The sequence below is a fragment of the Osmerus mordax genome, chromosome 15, assembly GCF_038355195.1.
Source record: "Osmerus mordax isolate fOsmMor3 chromosome 15, fOsmMor3.pri, whole genome shotgun sequence".
NCBI classification, from domain to species: domain Eukaryota; kingdom Metazoa; phylum Chordata; class Actinopteri; order Osmeriformes; family Osmeridae; genus Osmerus; species Osmerus mordax.
Window position 1 is genome coordinate 7,025,182 of NC_090064.1, and position 19,523 is coordinate 7,044,704.

At 46.4% G+C, this 19,523-nt stretch overlaps 1 protein-coding gene across 1 annotated transcript in view; it reads left to right on the top strand.

The window, feature by feature from the left end:
• Window positions 1-2,124: 2,124 nt before the first annotated feature.
• Window positions 2,125-19,523, top strand: part of col11a1a (collagen, type XI, alpha 1a) — a 70,661-nt gene continuing 53,262 nt past the window's right edge. Inside the window, 5 exon segments of the mRNA XM_067252190.1 lie at window positions 2,125-2,316; window positions 7,266-7,430; window positions 8,684-8,897; window positions 11,551-11,713; window positions 18,930-19,055. Of these exon segments, the coding sequence (XP_067108291.1) occupies window positions 2,202-2,316; window positions 7,266-7,430; window positions 8,684-8,897; window positions 11,551-11,713; window positions 18,930-19,055 (783 nt within the window). The 5' untranslated portion in view covers window positions 2,125-2,201.

Sequence of the window (19,523 nt, forward strand, 5' to 3'; positions counted from 1 at the left end):
GTCCAGTATACTGTGTGTACAAGAGATAGAAGAAACATAAAGCATGTTGAGTATAAAGATAAATTGTTGATATTGAGTGAATGTTTCTTTATTTGAACTGAGGCCATTATTTCTCTCCATCACTGCTCTCAATGTTTATGTTAAAGAACATTTATATATATAACAGACTTCAGAGAGAGGAGACCAAGTTAAATGTTTCTCTGTGGTAAGTTTGGTCTACGAGGCTACTTGAGAACAGACTGTAGGTGGCCTCAGAGCAATTCTGCTTTTCTTTCAAAAACGGATCAACGAGGTCAATATTTACTGTCTCGTTTGTTCCCCTCTAAATCACAGACTAAAAGTACATTTAATACGTGGCGCTTGTATTACAAAGCATTATTTTGTAATCTATCTTTCAACAGATTTATACATTTATTTAAAAAAAAGATTTGACGGAACTGATTCACTTGAAAGCATACCAAAAATATCCTTATTTTGCTTGCTTTCAGACAACCTGTTATTGGCAGGCTGTTGGTACTGTCAGAAAACTGCAGTTCATCCTTCCCAGACATTAATTACAGTATAATTATATCCTGGATTTGTGCTGAATGATTATGGCATAAATTAGACAACTTGATTAGATGTTGTTCTTTAATGATGAACAAAATATGTTTACGAAGCGGGATTTAGACCTTACTACTTGACCCACAAACCAATATATCACCATCATATTAGCAGGGATTACATGAAATAGGATTATCTTGAACGTAAAGAAGTTATAAACGTGTAAACTGTTTCCTAAATCACAATGTCAAAAGTTACCTCAGGAGTTAAATGTATCCAGAGACAGTATCAACTATTATTTGGCAGTAGTCAAACCATCGACTCCTGAAACCAAAGAAAATGGAGGTAGTGGTCTCATTGGACAGATATACTGTCTCAGACTATCAGATACACTCCTGGTAGACAGCATCACAGCCTGTAGGATCTTGGTACCTGTCTTTCATGGTGGCCGTTTCAACCACATATCAAGTTTTCACAAAAGTTGAGTGCTCGGAAAGTATGGGGTTCATAGTGTGCACGTGAGGACAACCTTTGAGCTTGGCACTAACATAAGACGCTTTCTTTGAAGACACCACAACCAAAGGCAATAACTCTGAGAAAACTATGGAGAAAGACGGCATCACCTTTCTTTTATCTCACATCCACTATAGCATCTGCAACCAGACAAGGGCTTCAATGTATGGGTGAGATGGAGGTTGGATTTATCAGATAGGGGTCTGGGATGGGGGGAGGGGGGGGGGCTTCCTGTGATGATGTAATGTCAGTGCCAAGCCCACTGGACCAGGTGAGAGGATGTGTACTACCATATACGTTCCAGGTAATTCCAGGTAGCTCTTTCTGAATGGCTACTGTAGTTAGTTGTAGTCCAGGTCAGCCCGGAAGCAATTCAATAAATGTTCTTAAACTCTCAGAATGGTTGGAGTTTACTAAGTGATGCAGAATCACGTCAGGAATAAACAAATAAGGACAGACAACTGTGTTTTTATAAAAACCTTTAACATGTATGAGTGGCATTCGGAATTTCAAACGACCAATCACCGCGTTCAGAATGAAGCTTGATCCCAGCTGAGCAGCTGCATAACTCTGCGGAGTTTAAAGTGGGACAGGGCGAAGTGCTCATATCAGACATTGTTAAACAGCAGGAATAGCCCACGTGCCTAATTCTGTCTTTCACCCCAATGTCATTCCATTCATTCCCTGAACGTTTCCAGAAAATAACGTCCGTTTTTTTTCCTCCACTTTTTTTTTTGACGTGGACGCGCGGAGGGAACACTTGGAGGAGCTGTATAAACTAATGGGTGGATCCCAAGGAGAATTTCCAGCCCGGTGATTTGCTAATCGGGGTCTCTTTGCCTTGTCATTTTCCTGTAATCGTGGGTCTTAGTTTTTGCTGTGCTTGCCCAGCCCTCCTGCCGGTCTGGCTCCTAGGGTATCGACTGCTCTCTGTGCGCTTTGATTAAAGCCCAAGTACCTTCAGTCTGAAGGCTGGGCGCTGGAAAGAAAGATCGTAGGGGCCTGGAGTGGCTGAGCGACGAGGCAGAAACTCCTCACTTATGGCTTTGTAGTGCAGTATCCATCACATTTGGGATTGTGGAAGGGACGTCATTTCAAATCACTTGAAGTCACCTAAGTTTTGTTCACTTTTGTGGGCGCCGACCATGGAGATGCAAAGGTGGTCCACAAGGTGGAAAACGAAAAGGTGGCTTATGGATTCCACTGTAACCGCATTCATCACTTTAACCCTGGTTCTGCAGGCTACACATGTCAGAGCAGGTAAGAATTGTTAGGACCCCAAAAGTTTGTGCAAAGTTACAGAGACGGACTGTGCGCCAGCCGGCGTCTGTTCGCTCATACATGATGGAGATACTGGGAATGATAAGCGTCAGAAGGCAAAAGGGAATGCTAGAAGTTTGATACAATTTGGTATTTTGTAGAACAGGCGCAAATGAATTGATACGGGAAAAGACTATTCCACTGTTTCAGTCAAGCGGTCCATGGATCGTAAGCCACACAGACAGGTGACGCCGAGTAGCCTAGTACAGTTGTACCCAAATGTCCCTCATCAAAGTGCAGTGAACAACATGATTAATGAAAACGGGCATTCAAAGATGGATCCCAGACTATTGCAACATATCTTTATTCTCACAACACTATAAAATCCCTATTCACATAGCAGTCTTGTTTTTACGCATGACTGGATCATCAATTTTCCCCAAGAGATTATCTTAATTGATCACAATGTATTTGTGTTTACTTCGTTAAAACTGTAAAGCCAACTTTTTCTTCTTCTCAGGGCTTATGGGTCGTTGTGAAGGAACCGTAAAATAATTTGTCTAGGACCCCATTTAGAGACAGGTTTAAAGATTTATGCTGAAAAAAGCTCTTTGTTTGAACTATGGTCCGTTAGGTGTATGTGGACACGGTTAGCAGGGTGGAATTCCGCACGGTTTGAGATCTCAGGCTCACAGTTTGCTAAAGAATTCTGCAGCCAAAGATGAGGTGCCTGTCAATTGTATTCATGACTTCGGGGCAGGACATTTCTCTAAAGCTAAAGGCTTCTCTGTAGCCTGAACTCACTGGGTTAATTGGTTCTTGTGAGCGGTCTTTTTTCAATAGCCTAACTGAAGAATTATATGATGTTGGTGAGCCTAGGTAATTAATGAGACAAGTGCATTTATCTGCACTTTGATGCAGACAAGTTGATATGTAACGTGAACAATGTTGAACAATAACCAACCATCAATTTGACATTATTTACAAGGTATGCTATAGGCTATTTCAATTATGATTTTCCTTGAAGCATCGGAGCAGTGCGGTCCAGACGCGCACTCAGCTACGTCGGGGTCCTGGAACAGTGTTCCATTTGAGCGGTCAAGCGTATCAGTTGCCAAAAGCAGCACCCTTTCTCCGCACTATCCTAGTCCGCACCGAAGCCCACTGACAGGCTTGTGTAACACCGTGCCCACCGTGAATTTTGCACTTAGCCTACATGTCTGGTGGACAAGGCCGCGTTGTCTCACAGAAGAGTCCGCGGTGGGAATGCTTCCCCAACTAAGTACTGTGCAGTTATTTGATGATGGTCCTCCTTGCACCTCCCTATTATTTTAGTCTCTTCAAAGAGCAGGCCAGCATACAGGCCTAGCCTGCTTCCACCATGGGGAGAGGCACTGAGTTGGGCATCACCCCGAACAATTATGTACAGAACTAATTAGTTTCAGCTCTTATACTGTAGATATTTTTGTGGAGTTTTCTTTGTAATCAAACTGGTTACCTGTCTGATCCTGTCTTAGTTGCTTTGATATGACTTCAATTAATTAACCAGTTTTCTTTTGACTTTTCTCATTAATGTCTTGTGTTAGTTGAAAATGTACTTTCATCAACTGTCATCAACCGTATCCACGGTAATTGGCAGTAATAGATACCAAACTCTCTCAGAACTTGGCTCTCAGATCCTATCTCGCTCTCTCTATTGAGCAATATCCTTCAACTTTCATCTCCAGCATCCTAACGGCTATATGTATATTCTGCCTTGTATGTTCCCCTGCTGGGGTTTGTGGAAGCTGTGGAGCTGTTTTCTGCAGGGTGTCCTCTCCAACCAGCAATGTACAGACATGTTTTCTCTGGCCTTGGGGCTCCCTGAGCTCAGACGTGCATTCCTGCAGACAAAGCTAGCATTTCAGAACCGTCTCCCCTGCACTCTGGAAAGGAGATGTGGGCCTGGGACACTTGCAGGTCCACGGTGCATTTTCGTCCCATGAAAAGGGTCTGGATGATGCGTCCTTGATTCTTGATCTAGTTCTCGAAATGCATTTCCTTTGATGGGTTTGTGATTAAAGTGAGGAGCGCGCCATACTGTGTCTTGTTATTAGACAATTAGACGACTTTAAACTTTGGAGCTTTTGAAAGTCGATAGCCTTGACACTTTGACATTTTATACTATAGTTAAAAAGAGAAAAAAAGATGAATTGAATGACAGGGGAGCCCAGCGAGAATGAGGCACCTCACGTACGGGGGTAGTACACTGTGAATTTCCCTTGGTATGACAGCAGCATAAAGCAGTCGTTTCAGAAGAGGGGTGGAAGTGGAGAGGGGAGAAGAGAGAGAAGGGGCAGAGCGGGAGGGTGAAAGAGACATTCTGGCTGAATACATGATTAGAGTCTCAGGGAGCTGCAGGTGAAAGGGTTTTCGCTCCTCCAGCAGAGAACGATTTACCGCCACCTTGTAAAAGCTGAAAGGCTGAAACGGCAAACTAGCCGCAAGAAGGGGGGGGGGGGTCAGGTGCGTTGTACAAAGCGCGCAGGGATGAAAAGTTTTATTCTTTTGGCCTCCGTTTCCAGAATTCTTGTGGAACCTTGCAGAACATGATGTTGCTTTCGGAATTTACATTCATATCTACCTGTTTAACATGACAGGTATTACATCAAACACAAGCAGACAGCGTTATGCTAATGTTTCTCCTTCTCCGCCCCGACCAACGACATTTGCATTTGTCTTAAATGGTCTAACCCATAACTAAGCACCGGAGGAGGTCCGCCTGTGATCTTGTGGGTTGTCTTTTCTTCCCTCCCGAGCGGCCGAGGGTCTGCCCCCCCCATCCTCCCTCTGTTACCCAGCGCCCGGGAGAAATGTGCTCTTATTTGTGCAGCCGTCAGGGAAAACTCACACCAGCTCATCAGATGCCCGTCTTAAAGACTGAGCACACTCATTTAGATGCTTTAATGGATTAGGGCCGTATTGACGTTTTCTCGGCACCTCGGTGCGAGGGTCGCCCCCTGGTCAAATCATCACATCTGGAATATATGAGGTCTGGAGTGTGAACTCGGAGGGGCACCATACTCTGGAGAGACTCACAAAGAGGGTCTTTAGCTCAGTTCACGTTGAGGCAGTTCTTCTCACCATATACTAGAAGAGCAAGTGGTTGAAAAGAACAGCGTCTCTCACCAGCCCTTGATATTTCGATGGGCTTCTTGAAATGTGATTTCGTCTTTTGTTTTATGTTTGCTCAGTTCTAAGCAGCTAAGTCCGACTCTTTATGCACTTGAGAAGTAAGTGGTCCAGATCAAGCTGGGCTGATTGTAGAGAAGTAGAGGGATGACTTATTCAGTGAGGAAGTAAGACCCGTCAACACAACAACATTTCTTTTAGGGGATTCAGGATAATACACCTCTGCTGTTGAGAGAATTTAAGGGGTCAGACTAGGTAGCTTTGGAATTGTTTGACCGGTGTTGAGGTTCAGATTGTGGGAGAGTGTTTTCTGTAGCCCAGGGCTGGAGCTCTACATTGCAGAGATGTGTTTGAAGCCGGAGACAGTTCTGAAAGTTTTCAAGGGATAATGTCATTTATACTGCCAGACTTTGTAGTTATATGCGTAGGAATCATTGTTCTAACAAATTCCCCAAACACCCTGCAGTACCACATTCAAAATCGGTTAGGTGTTGAAAATAAATGCTTGGTGAAAGCAATAATTGTGTCTTTGTCTTGACTCAAGATTGGTAGTCCTACAATATAAGCAGTCTGACACAGTACTGAAGACATCCTTTATGCTATGGAAATAGATTCATGTTGAAACAGGGCTTGCTTCTCCCTCATGCTCCACTGACTGGAGTAAAATGAGCCAGTATGGTGTACTTATACCCAGCAGAGTAGGAATGTCTGCCAGAGTGTATTTACGAGGAAATCAGACATTTTCATAAGATCCCCTTGTATGAAGTAGTTAAAGAAACCTTCTTTAGTGATTTAAACCCACACGTGCCAAATCAAACAGCGGTTTTGGAGCACTCAGGAGAGATAAAACCAACGTTTTCAATGTTTCAGTTCACTTCTGCCCATGAGAAGAACAATTAGAGCTTTTACTAATAATAGATTTGATTTGTAATGCGCCTTTCGAAGCGCTGAAGTACAACTCTCAATGAAAAACCTGAGTGAAAAGGCAAGTCTGAAGAAGTTTCTTTAAGAAACTGCTTAAAAATAGCCTTTTCAATCAGGTTTACAATGTCATTGTTCATTTGATTGAGTTTGTTGCCCTTTTGTCCTTAAACATCCGGCATTGCCATACTTATAGTAAGATGGGTAACCATATTTCATACCCCAATATAGGTATTTTAGAGGGCTATTCAATACTGCAACTGCAATACAGTATGCCCTACCGGTACAACCTAATATGACCAAGGTAACTGTATATGAAGATGTATACAGTGTTTCAAATAAAGAGGGTAATTTACCAAACGTTCTCATGGGTCTCAATGGGAGGTCCCTGCCAAAAGGACCTCCTTCATGTAAAGTGCATCAGATATGAGGGAAAAGGAGACCGAAAGTAGCCTCAGTGACCCTTAACAACGTAAACCTATCCACCAAGTGTTATAAGATTGGCTGGATGTGGACACATTGTTTATTATACTGGTCACTCTACTTTGATAAGGATGTTTCCTGTCACATGATTCTGCAGGACTTGAGTGTAGTCCTTTTCAATTGAGTCTGGGGTTTTCTTGTCGTGGGGAGGTCTGTGTTTGATTTTGATCTATACCATTATCATACTTTGTTTGCAATTAAACAATGATATTTTACTGTCTTTGCTGCTTCTCATTCTCATCCAACATAAACCATGTCTCTGGAAGGTTATGGCTGTTCCATGATCGACAGTAACGTATTATACATCCTGAGTGCATCTTTGAGAATCCTTTGTCATATTCTAAAAAGGTGTGTTCTGCTTTTCTCACCAACAGCGGAACCAGTGGACGTGCTCAAAGTATTAGAATTTCACAATTCCCCCGAAGGAGTTAGAAAAACATCAGGATTTTGCACCAACAGGAGAGGATCTCAGCCGGACACAGCCTACCGGGTAGGGAAGCAGGCCCAGATTAGTGCTCCCACCAAGCAGCTCTTCCCAGGTAAGACAGCCCTCCCCCCACCCCTCCTCGAACCCCCCCCCCCCCACACACACACACACACACACACACACAAACCCCCCCTTACACGCACACACACACACCTCCCCAAAAACCCCACACACCCTTAACCAACCCCCCCCCAAACCCCCTCTCACCCCCCCCCCCCCCGACCCTCCAAACCCCTCCCCTACCCCCACACCCCTCCTTGTATCTCCCTCCTGCTGGTCCACATCCTGCTTGTTTGGGAGTCCTGTGTAAAGGTGTCCATTGTTATTGGAGCCAAGGCTTTTGACTGGAGATGACACCTCCGATAGTGTCATGGGGCTGTGTTTCGCCTGAGAGAGAGGGAGAGGGAGAGAGGGAGAGAGATGACAGAGAGAGAACAAGATGAGTGTGAATGAAAGAGAAGGAAAGAGAGCGAGACAGAGTCACAAAGTGAGAGATAAAAATAAGAAGAAAAGAAGAAGAAAAGAAATGCGGGAAAGAGGAGAGCGAAAGAGAGGATAGACAGAGAGAGGAGAGAAGGAAGGGAGAGACAGGGGAGAAATGGAGAGAGTGAAGAGACAGAGAACAGCAGAGAGAACGAGAGAGAGGCCATAGGATGAGACAGTGTAAAACTGTAGGTTTCTTAAAGCTATATCTATGAATTATGTATTGACCTAAGTATGAATATAGCATTGTTATTTGAAGGAGAAGATGATAGGTTCTAAGCTAAATATTAAACTGAAATGTGACTTGATCATGGGATAGAAGTTTTACAGTTCAGTATGTCTGGTATGATGCTGGTTTGGTTCACCAGGGTATAACATGCTTTTGCTTATCTATGACTCATTCATTAGGTGCAGAAACTTTATGTCCTCGTAAAAATGTTATAGAATGCATTTAGCCTTGATGGCTCTTTGGCATTGCTCTTTAATAACTAATTAAGAAACATTTACAAGTAATAAACTAAGACAAACTGTTAATAAACTCTGTATGCATTGGTCACCTTCCAAACTCAACAACCATGGACAGTTTTCTTTCCTTAATGCCAATGAGTAATGCCTAATAATATTACATAATCCCCTAAAGAGTATTTCCATTTGAGCTGGACGAGAATAAAAAAGAACAGAACTTTGGTGAGATTCAACAACAACCATCACGCAATCAGCTGCTCAACCTTCAATCTAGACAGGCCTCCGCGACCCTGACGTCTGACTGGAGACGTGCACTCCGTGTGTGTAACCTTCCTGGGGGCCCCCTTTGTTCTCCAGGGGGAGTGTTCCCTGAGGACTTCTCCATCCTGGCCACGGTGCGTCCCAAGGCGGGCCTGCAGTCCTTCCTGCTGTCTGTGTACAGCGAGCAGGGCGTGCAGCAGCTGGGCGTGGAGCTGGGACGCTCGCCCGTCTTCCTGTACGAGGACCAGAGCGGGAGGCCGGCCCCCGAGGACTACCCCCTGTTCCGCACCCTCAACCTGGCCGACGGAAAGTAAGTGCCGCCCCCCCCTCCCCGGCCGTGCGGACGCCCCTCGCGACCGCAGCACGATGTCTGGGATTGTATGGGTTGTCATTGCTGAGATTCGTTACTGTTTCCCCTGTGTTGGGATTTGAACCGCTCGCGTTCTGAATGGGGTAGACGTGAGGGTGTGGAGGAGAGAGCTGAGGAGAGAGCAGGCTGGTTGATGACGGGGTTAAATGCCCCCCCCCCACAAAAAGTAGCCTGGTTAGGTTGTTAAAGTTTGTTTATGTCTCAAATGTCAGGTCAGATTTACTTCTTGCCCTTCATCCAGTGCCTGGTCTGTGCACCTTCCAGGAATACTTCCTGTCATCCTACTTTTAAGAGCCCTTTCTTGTCCATAACATACATCCCTATGGTATGTATGTTTGGTTTGTCTGATTCAACAGACACTTTCCAACAAACATTAATTGTGAAGGCTTTCGAAATGCTGTTTCGAAGGCTATTTTTAGAATAGATAAACAGTTATAAACCCAACACTGAGTTTACTATCCGCTAGGGAGTTAATAAGAGCAGTTATTCACCTCAGACTGCCGCAGGAGCCAATCACAGCCTGCTCTGTGGGGTTCCCAGTGAGCGACGCAGGGGCAGAGGAAGAGGTCAGAGACAGTGGATTAGCAGGGCACAGCGGGGACTGCTATGGACAAGATGACCTTAACCATGAACCCCATGTCTCTGTTGTTTTAGAAGAGGGGGAGTAGAGGAGAGGGGAGGGGCGGTTAGACTTCGTTAATAACCCCCCTCCCTTCCCCTGGATTACCTGATCCAATCAGATTCAACCAAATGGGTCTCTGAGCCCCTTATTGTATGAATCGTTATCCGCTCTCTGGTTCGGAAATCCCAGAATTCCCACTCGGAGCTTCAGCTTAGTAGACATGAGCCTGTGGCAGAGCAGGGGAAAATAAACAAACAGCAAGGATGCTGGGAAATGTGTTGGCCCTTTTACTTTCTTTATTTTACCAAAAGCTTTTTATAAAGTCTGAGTGTTATTTAGTATTATCTCAGGAGCCAGACTTTGTTTTAAGTGGGTGTTTTTTTCTATTCCCTAGCTTGTAAAAGAAGTCCTAGCCCAGTCACTAAATGTTTTATGGTCAAAATAAGATCTATGAACCACTAGCTGTGTTCTCTCGAGATGAGAAACAAGCAAGATCGTTATAGTTTTATCAAAGGTGGTACATAAGGTTGGGTGTTCGACTGGAGGTGTTTACGAGGTGTAACATCAAATACATGTTCTAAAAAGTCCAACTTATCACTCTGTGTTCCCTCCTGTGAGACACCTTTGTTCAGAGAGCGGTTTGGTGACCCACTGTCCGAACAGCAATGTTCTCTGTTGAGGATTTCAGCGCTTAAAGAGTTGGCCGCATACCAACTCCAGATCTTGGGCCCATTTTCAGTGACTGTAACTAATGCTGCCTGCATGGCCTCCCTGGACGCCCGCATTGTTATCCAGACACACATGCTACGCTTGAACATCACTCTGACAGAGGAAAAAAACAGGGCCAGAAAGATCTGCTCAACAGTTTCTATCGTACTTAGTGCATTCTCCAGACAACCAGTTCTGCCACACAATGCATTCAGTGATATTGAATAATAATAAAGAACAGTGGTGATGATCCCGCACGAGGACCAGTAACCTCTGCTAAAGAGGACAATCCACGTCAACCATGGAAAATGACCTCTGGTCATTATTTCTCGCGCTTCGATTCGATTGGATCGTTTCAAAAGTTGCATTCACAATCTGTCATACGTTTAACCCAGCGTGAAATGATGTGGCAGGCCTTTTTATTTGAGCCCAGCACACTCTACTGTGCGTCAGGGCTCCTGTTATCGAGGCAGCTGTACGTCTCCAGCGCGCCAACACCACGACCCCAGCTGCGGCCGCGCTTAATCTGTACGAAGGACGCCTCGGAAAGCATTAAAGATCCCATCAAAACAACTCGTTTCCTGTAAATCCCCAGTCCCTATCCCAGTGAGACACACGGCCACAGCGACTCGATTCGCAGCCTTAGATACGGGGGGCCGTAGGTTTGTTTTCAAGTGCGGGTGGGACAGCCTCTTCTTTGGTTTTCACAACCGAGGACGCAACCGTTAAATGGAACTGTCTCGATAAAAAGACGTGGGGGGCAGAGGGGGACAGGTCAAACGTTTTCCAAAAGTAGAATGAAACCCGCGCCCCCTGCTTCGAGGTCCTTGTCAGCCGCAGGGTGCCGGTCCAGACTCAGGTGAGACGGATCCACAGGAGCACAGATATTCTCCTCCTCCCCGGAACACTATTTTGACTGTGTTGTCTTCTGCTCCAAAGGCCCGGGGCCTCCAGAGTCCTGACACACACTTTCCACAATGTTCACCGCGCCTGTCATGGCGAGGAACCCAGAAGGAGGATTAAGTTTGAGGTTTAATGAGTGTAATCCCGTGTTAAACAGGGCCAAAGTGTGAGGGCAGGAATGTGGTCTGTTTGCTGCCTGGAATGCAGTAGCCCTACGATTGGCCGTGGCAAATTTGTCCACCGGCTCGCGAGGTGTCGCGCTCGCGTGTGACGCCGGTTAACCCTTTGTGCGTGCAACGAACCGGAAACCTCACGTCCGCCCCCGCTGACGTGACGTTCTTTGTCGTGTCGACCAATCAGGTGGCATCGGGTGGCCATCAGCGTGGAGAAGAAGGCGGTGACCATCATCGTGGACTGCAAGAAGAAGATCACCAAGCCCCTGCTGAGGAGCGACCACGCCGTCGTCAACACCGACGGCATCACCGTGTTCGGCACCAGGATCCTGGACGAGGAGGTGTTCCAGGTGAGGTGTTGGGGGGGGGGCGTGGGGGAAGGGAGGGGTGGGGGGTTTGGGGGTTTTGGGGGCCGTGGGGGAGGGGTTCTAGGTGAGGTGTGTGTGGGGGTGTGTGTGTGTGTGGGGGTGTGTGTGTGTGGGGGTGTGTGTGTGTGGGGGGGGGGGGGTTCTGTGTGCACGGCTGGTTGTGATTGACACCAAACAGCACATTTCAGAGTGTTCATTAAACACCAGGAGCGTCCATTGGACTCATCGAGTGTTTAATAGCTTCACTGTCGTGAGATGGGCCTAAATGAACTCTCGAAGAAGACTTTTAAAAAGTGCTTTCAACAGCGTCGGTTGAGGAGTGCAGCAGCAGAGGGTTGATCTCTGGGTATTGACGCTTCCTTTGTTCCTATGTACCTTGTCATTAAAGACACTCGCGGCTTCTTGTTTGAGTCTTGCAGCCTACTGTTAGTCAGAGTGCAACTTCAGAGGTTAGGGGTTCACAGGAACACAAAACCTTGTTGCCTTGTTGGAATGCTTAGCATGGCAGGTGCAATTCATTCGTGGTTACCTTAGACCTCAAATAATGCTGTGGAAGTCATTCTGTGCCTCTAAATAGGATTTAGAAAAAAGGCTTGAGGTTTTATTGGTGTGCGTGGACGTGAGAAAATGAAAAGTTCCAACATTTATTATCTGTGTGACCTCCTTTGCCGATACTTCATTTACATGTGGAACAGACCAGGCCTTCTTGTTTGGGGGTAAACAACCAGAAGGTTCTAGTCTTTCACACTGGTCTGCACGCCAGTCCAATGTGAAATGTGTGTTTGCTGTCCCATGTCACAGTTCAGAGTTGAACCAGAGGTGGGTGGCATGGGGTCAGAATGACTCAGGATGTAAATAACGTCTGACAATGACAGAATTGTCACTTAACATTGAAGCCAACAATGTCTACGGAAGGGCGTCGGGGTTGGGGGTAAAGGTCACGGCTTGGATGTAGGGTGCTGTGTTCACTTGTGAGACAGTTTAGGTTTGTCTGTGGGGGGCTGGGGAGTGAGCGGTCCTTGTTCTGGTGTCATGCTTTGACTGATGGCTGTAGCTGATGCTGCCAGGGATGCTGCTCAAAATCTTCTTCGGCAGGGCCTTGTCCTCGTCCTGCTGACGTGGACCCTGGCGGTAACCTTGGTGATCAGATGTTTGGCAGTGGAGATGCTGGGTTATTTGAATCCCTTTGTTGTAGATCTCACTTGAATGGTGGGGGTGTAACATTTGGAATGACTTTATTTGAAGTGTTATTGTTTGATGTTGAACACTGCACATGCCGTCATTCTTTTTCACGTTCCACCCCAAAACATATTTGTGGGGCATCTTTAGTTTTACAGGTCTTGCAATGGTTGCAACTGTCATGAGATGAGATTCAGTGTTTTTTTGTTGGAAGCTGTGTCGGACTGTGGAACACAGTGAACAGCCATTCTTCACCCAGCTTACTCCTGGTCTGTTTCTCACAAATGCCACAGTATCAAGGGACAACGTTTATTCATGATTGATATAGTCCTGTTCCATGACTAGAACCGGTTATTAGACTGTGCTGCTATTTCAAAAGAGCATATTTATAAACTACCAACGCAAAAGGGAATATCTGACTCCCTGGTACTTTCATTTTTCCTGTCAGTTTTGATTAGATTTATTATCCGGCCCTGAGGCCAGCAGTCGTGTGAAAGATACTGGGGCCAGTTAGACGCTGGGCAGGAGGAAAATAGCGAAATGAGCCCCGTAATTCTGGTGGGTAACAGGCTCCTCTCTGTGTGGGGCTGGGGAACAGGCCTCCTGCCTGTTCTCTGTGTCAAGTCCCCTCAGAGGAACTGGTGCATTCTGGGACATGCGTAGCGGAAATACCTGAGCCCGCTTCATGCAATGTTTTGGACCTTTTGATGAATCAAAGCTCCTGAGAATTTGAGAGAAAAGAATAGCTCCTTTGAGTAAATATTTTAGTAAATATTTAGGTAATTGAGCTAAAATATGAAATTGGACAAGAGTTTGAATTTTTTTTATATTTAAGAATCTGAATTTGAAGCAGTTCAACATTCACGGCATGTCGATAGGCCATCACTTGAGCCTGGAATAATTTTGGTTGTCCTATATTTATCATAAGTTTCTTTTAATAGCTTTTTTTCATATAATTCTTGCCTAGCTGCCGATGTGTCCAGTGAGCTGCGTAGGATTCCTCTATGAATGAGAGTCTTTCATTTCACCTCAGACCTTCATCACCCCTCCACCCTCCCTTCCACTCCCCCTCCCTCCTACCCCGGCCCTCCTAGGGAGCCGAAGCCATGAGGCCATCTATTCATCCCTGGCTGACATTACCTGTCAGGGACAGACTTGAGGCCTCTACACACACACACAAACACCCCCCCCCCCCCCAAACACACACACACATAGACAAGCACACACACACACTTAAACACAAACATACACAAACACACACACACCAACTCCTCTCCCTGTGCCTGCTGCTACTCCTGGTAAACATTCTTCACTGCTACTGTTGTCCCTGTGGAAGGTCTGGAAGGTGGACAGTTATTTCTGGGTCTGTTTTCCTTCCAGGAGAAGGAGGTGGAGGTCATGAGGAGAGTCTTTGTGTGAGACGGATGCAGGGGACAGTTTCGAAGTCAATCTGAATCTCTCTCAAGTCATCTCTGTTTTTTATTTATGTATCTTTTTTATCCCCGTTCAGTGAGTAATTCATCATGAAAGGAACCCATAAAAGAAAGGTCCTTTCTTTCTGTTATGGCACCCTCTAATTTATGAGTGGGTTTAAGCTTGTCGTTTTTTTAAGCCATTGATTCTTTGTCCTGGCAGGGTGTGTGTACAGTGTGAGTCTTAAGGGGTGTTCTGAGTGGGTGAGGGTTTAAGGCAGGAGGGGGGAGGGATAGCGGGACTAAAGGCTGGTCGGTGGGTGGGACTAAAGGCTGTTGCCCGGGGCAAAAGGTACATCAAAGGTCACATGATGATGACTTCTTTTGTATTTGATTAGACCAACGCTGTCATAGACCTGAACCGTCTCTATAACTAAACATGAGGATTTTATGGACAGAGAGTGAGAGAGGCAGAGAGAGAGAGGGGGTGGAGAGAGAGAGTGCGAGAGAGAAAGAAGTTCTAAAAATGAAAGAGGGGAAGACCAGGAAGAAGATGAACAGAGAGAAGTCACCTTTCTTTCATAAAGCTGGATGACCTGGGAGCCTTCTCAAATTCCTCCAGGCTTCTAAAAAGGTCTGTTCATATCTCTCTAATTAAAGGCTGTAATTCCTGGACTGTCAGACGATAAATTGTCATTCAGTCAGCATTATTTATCTATTTTGAACTCTGACTGGTTGCAATCATTCTAGACTTTCATACTTCAGTAATGTTGAACCGGTGCCTTTAGCCTGCTAAAAGAGATGCCCTGTGGTCGACACCCTGTCTCCCATCATGCATTTCCTTCACCTTTCACCTCTGACTGTGTATTTATATCCCATGTTGCCTTGTGATCAGGAAGAGGTCAAGTTTGTACTTTGAGCTCCATAACTAACAAGTCTTGTGGGTGTTGACCGGGGTTCACTAAGATAGCTTCCTATGTTTTAGTCTTTGTGCTAACCCCACGACCCCCAACACACCTCCTGTTCCTCTCCCCTCCCTCTCCTTCTCCCTGACCTCCTTACTTCTGCCCCTCTCCCCTCTCTAAGTACCTCTCTGCCTGTTTGACCTCTTGGGCTTTAGCCACGACCATGTGCCCCGGCCTCAGTTCTTCTCTGCTGCCCACCATGAGGGCATCATGTTCTAGAGGTCTGGCCCGGGTTCGTACTGCATTACACAGAAGCCTTCATGTGTGCAAGGCCCCAGAAGTCCAGCCCTGCACCCTAGACCCAACCCCCTGGTGCAAACTGACCAATCCAGCTGCTGCCTCTTCTCCCTGTTCCTCCTCCCCTTTTTTTTCTATTTGAGAGCTGTTCGAATCAGACTGATTACCTCACGTTGTTCCCCTGACGACGTGAGAGCCATGTGTCGTGGAAAGCGACACACGACACCCACGAGGCCAGACCAAACAGCGGAAGCAGCCATTTTGAAGCGTTTTTAACATCCGTCGCTCTGAGCCTCCCCCTCGTCCCCCGACCTGAACCCTGCAGAAAACGGCAGAAACACCCAGCTCGGCGCTCCTTCTACGGTCCCAGACCGGGGCGCGACTCCATGTCTGCGCCGCTTGTTTGTGTTCGGGGCCGTCCGCTGTCATGCAGGGCCTAATTAGCGCAGGCTCCAGGCTGAGTTCAAGCCCTCAGACGGTGGCGAGTGGGCGACACAAGAGGTAATACCCGTCAGCTTGGCTCAGTCCCCTTCTTGATCTCCCATCACCGTTAGATCCCTTCCTTCCTTCCTTGGCAGTCTGTGTGGATGCCCATGGCAGCAAAGTCTGGGGTTTCACCTTCTTTATCAAGATATATTTGGGGGGAATTTGTCACGCCTTGTTGGATAGTTTTTAAGTAAAGTGTGACAGGAAAAGCAGGGAGAGAGAGAGTGAGAGTGAGAGAGCGAGCGAGAGAGAGGGGAATACAGGCAGCAAAGGGCCCAGGTTGGATTCGAACCCAGGCCACTGGGGTAAGGCCTCTGCCTACACGGTGCGCATATCGTACCAGTTATCCGGTGAGCTACCTGGTTTCATCGTCTGCTGTAGCAGGCGGTGCCGCTGTGTATGGTGGTGAACCGCGGGGGTTTGCTTCAAGGTTTGGTCTTTGTGTGCAAGTTTGTCCGTCTGCTAACTGGATCGTCGTTTTTCATTGTGTTGTCAGTGGGAGTTTTTCCCGAGGCCCTAGTGAAGGGCGATCCTGGGACGCAACGCATGCCATGTTAGGAATGCTTGATATGGTGCTTGTTTAGAGAAGAAAAGGGGGAATTTCGAATAATGAAAGCATTCCGTCCAGTTGCATAAGAAACTTTTTTTTTTTTTTTACCTGTTGGAGGTGTTCCAAACAACCAGACAATGACATGTTGATAGACTGTCACTGAGGGAAAAGTAAGCTGGTGTATATGTTGCTCTAGGACAAGCCTAAGCATATGGTTGTTTATATATTATCTGTCAAGGATTTTTCACACAGGTTATACTGTACACACAGGTTACACTGTATACACACACACATGTTACACTATTAACACACACACACACACACACCCCAACAGCACAGATCCCCTGACAAGTCCTAGCCTGCTCCTGTCCCTTCCAGTCTCACCATCAGTCTTCTTCTTCTTCCTCCAGACGCTCTCTGACCAGACGAGAGCAGTAAATCTCCATGCCTCCAGGCCCAGTCCAACACCATGTCCCACTGCCAAAGACACTGTCCCTAAGACACCATCCCAAAGACATGCTAGTTCTTCTAACATGCTCTCATTCAGGACAATTCTTCTCCACACTCCAAAAAGCATGTTGGATTTACTTATACATATTGTGTTTTAGAAATGGGTCTATGAAGCTGTTTTGAGCTATTTAAAAGACCCTTGGACCTCAAACAAGTATATTTGTAAATTGATAAACACAAGTGCAGGAAACGACTTTGCAGAACGTGTTTAAGGAAATCCTAGTTTTCTTTTTCTTTTTTGAAGGGCAGGTAAGCCTGGAAGGTGATAACAGGCTTTCAAAACAAGGCTCCAGAAAAACATTGTTCGGGCAATTATAGAGTGAGAAGATTCCAGAAGCTGAAGCCAAGAGGTTGGCTCATGCAGGGAACTGTGTGTTCCTTGGCTGCGTGGGGCTTCTTTGAGAGCAGGGATCGAGGCAGGGGAGCGCTGGAACGGATGTCAGGCATTCTGGTGTCCCATCCATAAACAGAAAACACAGGCCTTCTTATAATTCTTGGCAAAGCGTGTCGAAGTTTCAGGATGGTCGTTTGTTCTCTGTACAGCGGGCTCCGTCCTCCCGAGCTATGATGCTCGCTGTTCTTACAACCTCCAGGCGAAGATGCCGAGTCGGGGATAGCTGTCACCACCGGGCTTTCCTGGTGTGGTGTTGTTCGTGGGACTTTCTGTGGGATTGTTTAGTTTGACCATATGGTAATGTTTCCTGTGACATACCCAGGAGTTGAGCTAAGCCACCTGGGCTGCGCTTGTGGATGTGGGTACCTTCTCCTGGAGGGGTTCAGGGGGTCTGGGGGCGGGGGGCAGGGGGATGGGTGGAGAGGTCTGGTTTAGATCTGCCAGGATACTGTTGTTCTATCAACACTTGGCGTGCAGGAACATCTGGCATCTGAAGTTCTTTAGTAAACCCCTCCCTCATCCCCCCTCTAACACACACAGACACACACCGCTAAATGCATACAAGCACTCTCACACACTTTCCAAACAATCTCATAAACACCGGCAATCAAAATATTTGACTATGATGCATAGAAGCTGCCTTGATGAGGCTGGCGCTGGTTTCTTTCATCATCCCATCATCATTTTCCCTGATGTATACAACCACAGTTTACGATATATAGACCAGACCTATAGAACCACAGTTATATAGACCAGACCTATAGAACCACAGTTTACGATATATAGACCAGACCTATAGAACCACAGTCTACTGTATATGGTCCATCAGTGGATTTCTGCGTCCATGCAACACAACGTCGCATTTTTTTCTCTCTGTCATAAATCTCACCTTGCTTTCCTCCGCCGCACACATGGTAACCAGGTGTTTTGCTCTTTGTCTTGACGGAGCATGTTTGTTGGATTACTCTGGGTAAACCCCAGGAAGAATAATAACTTCCCCGCTGTCTCCTGGTCTCTTCTGTGCCCTGGGGTTCGTGCCAGGCTCTTTGCGCAGGGTGTCTATTTATGTGCAATCCCATTCTGCTGCGGTTTACAATTGACATCAAATAGTATTGGCTGTAAGTCCCGTGGTAGTTATTGTCAGGTTTAAGATTTGTTTTTACGATACCAAATTGTTGCACAGTGTGTGGTATTGAATAAACTATTTTAGTATGTACTTTCTGCAGGGATGACATTTCCTGTGAACTTCCTGATTTGGATCATGAGAACATTTCTTAGACGTAGGACGCAGATGGGACTGTGAGGGTTTTTTGCTCAGCAATAACAGATGCTATATTACATTTCCAACTTTTGTCATACGTGAATTTGTGTCCATCAAGGCTCTGAAACAAAGCCTGCATCCATGCACGTGGCTTCATGGACGCCCTACAAACTGATGACATCCTTTCCTGTCTGCCTCCCCCAGGGTGACATCCAGCAGCTGATGATCGTGTCGGACCCCAAAGCAGCATACGACTACTGTGAACACTACAGCCCGGACTGTGACACCCCGCAGGGCCAGACTCTGCAGGCCCAGGAACCCGATAATGAGGTCAGTATGGTGGGGTGGTGAGGTGGGATGCCCCCCAGGGACCCTCCAGGGGTGAGAAACGCAGTGATTGGTGGTTTTCGCTGTGCACGAGCGACGACACATGCAGACGCTGACACAGTTAAGACTTGAAGTGTTCAAGAATCCTGGAGATTGAGGCACGTCGAGTGAGGTGTCAAAGATCGAATTGGTTTGGTTTCCAAGAAAAGACGCATGCTAGATCGCTGGCGTTCGTTACTGTATACATCTGTAATACCACACGCCTGGGTCCTTCATACATGATACATTTAGGTTCCCCAAAGATACATTCACGCTCCTTGAATTCTTTCATGTCTGCGTCATATCTGGAAACGTTTCTGGCTGGTTCAGCTGAGTCTGTCTCCAGATTCTTTAGAGTCAAGCCAAACCACCTCTGGTGGTTGGAACTCGTGTCCAAACATCTCTCTGTTCAGACATTTGTATCATAAATAC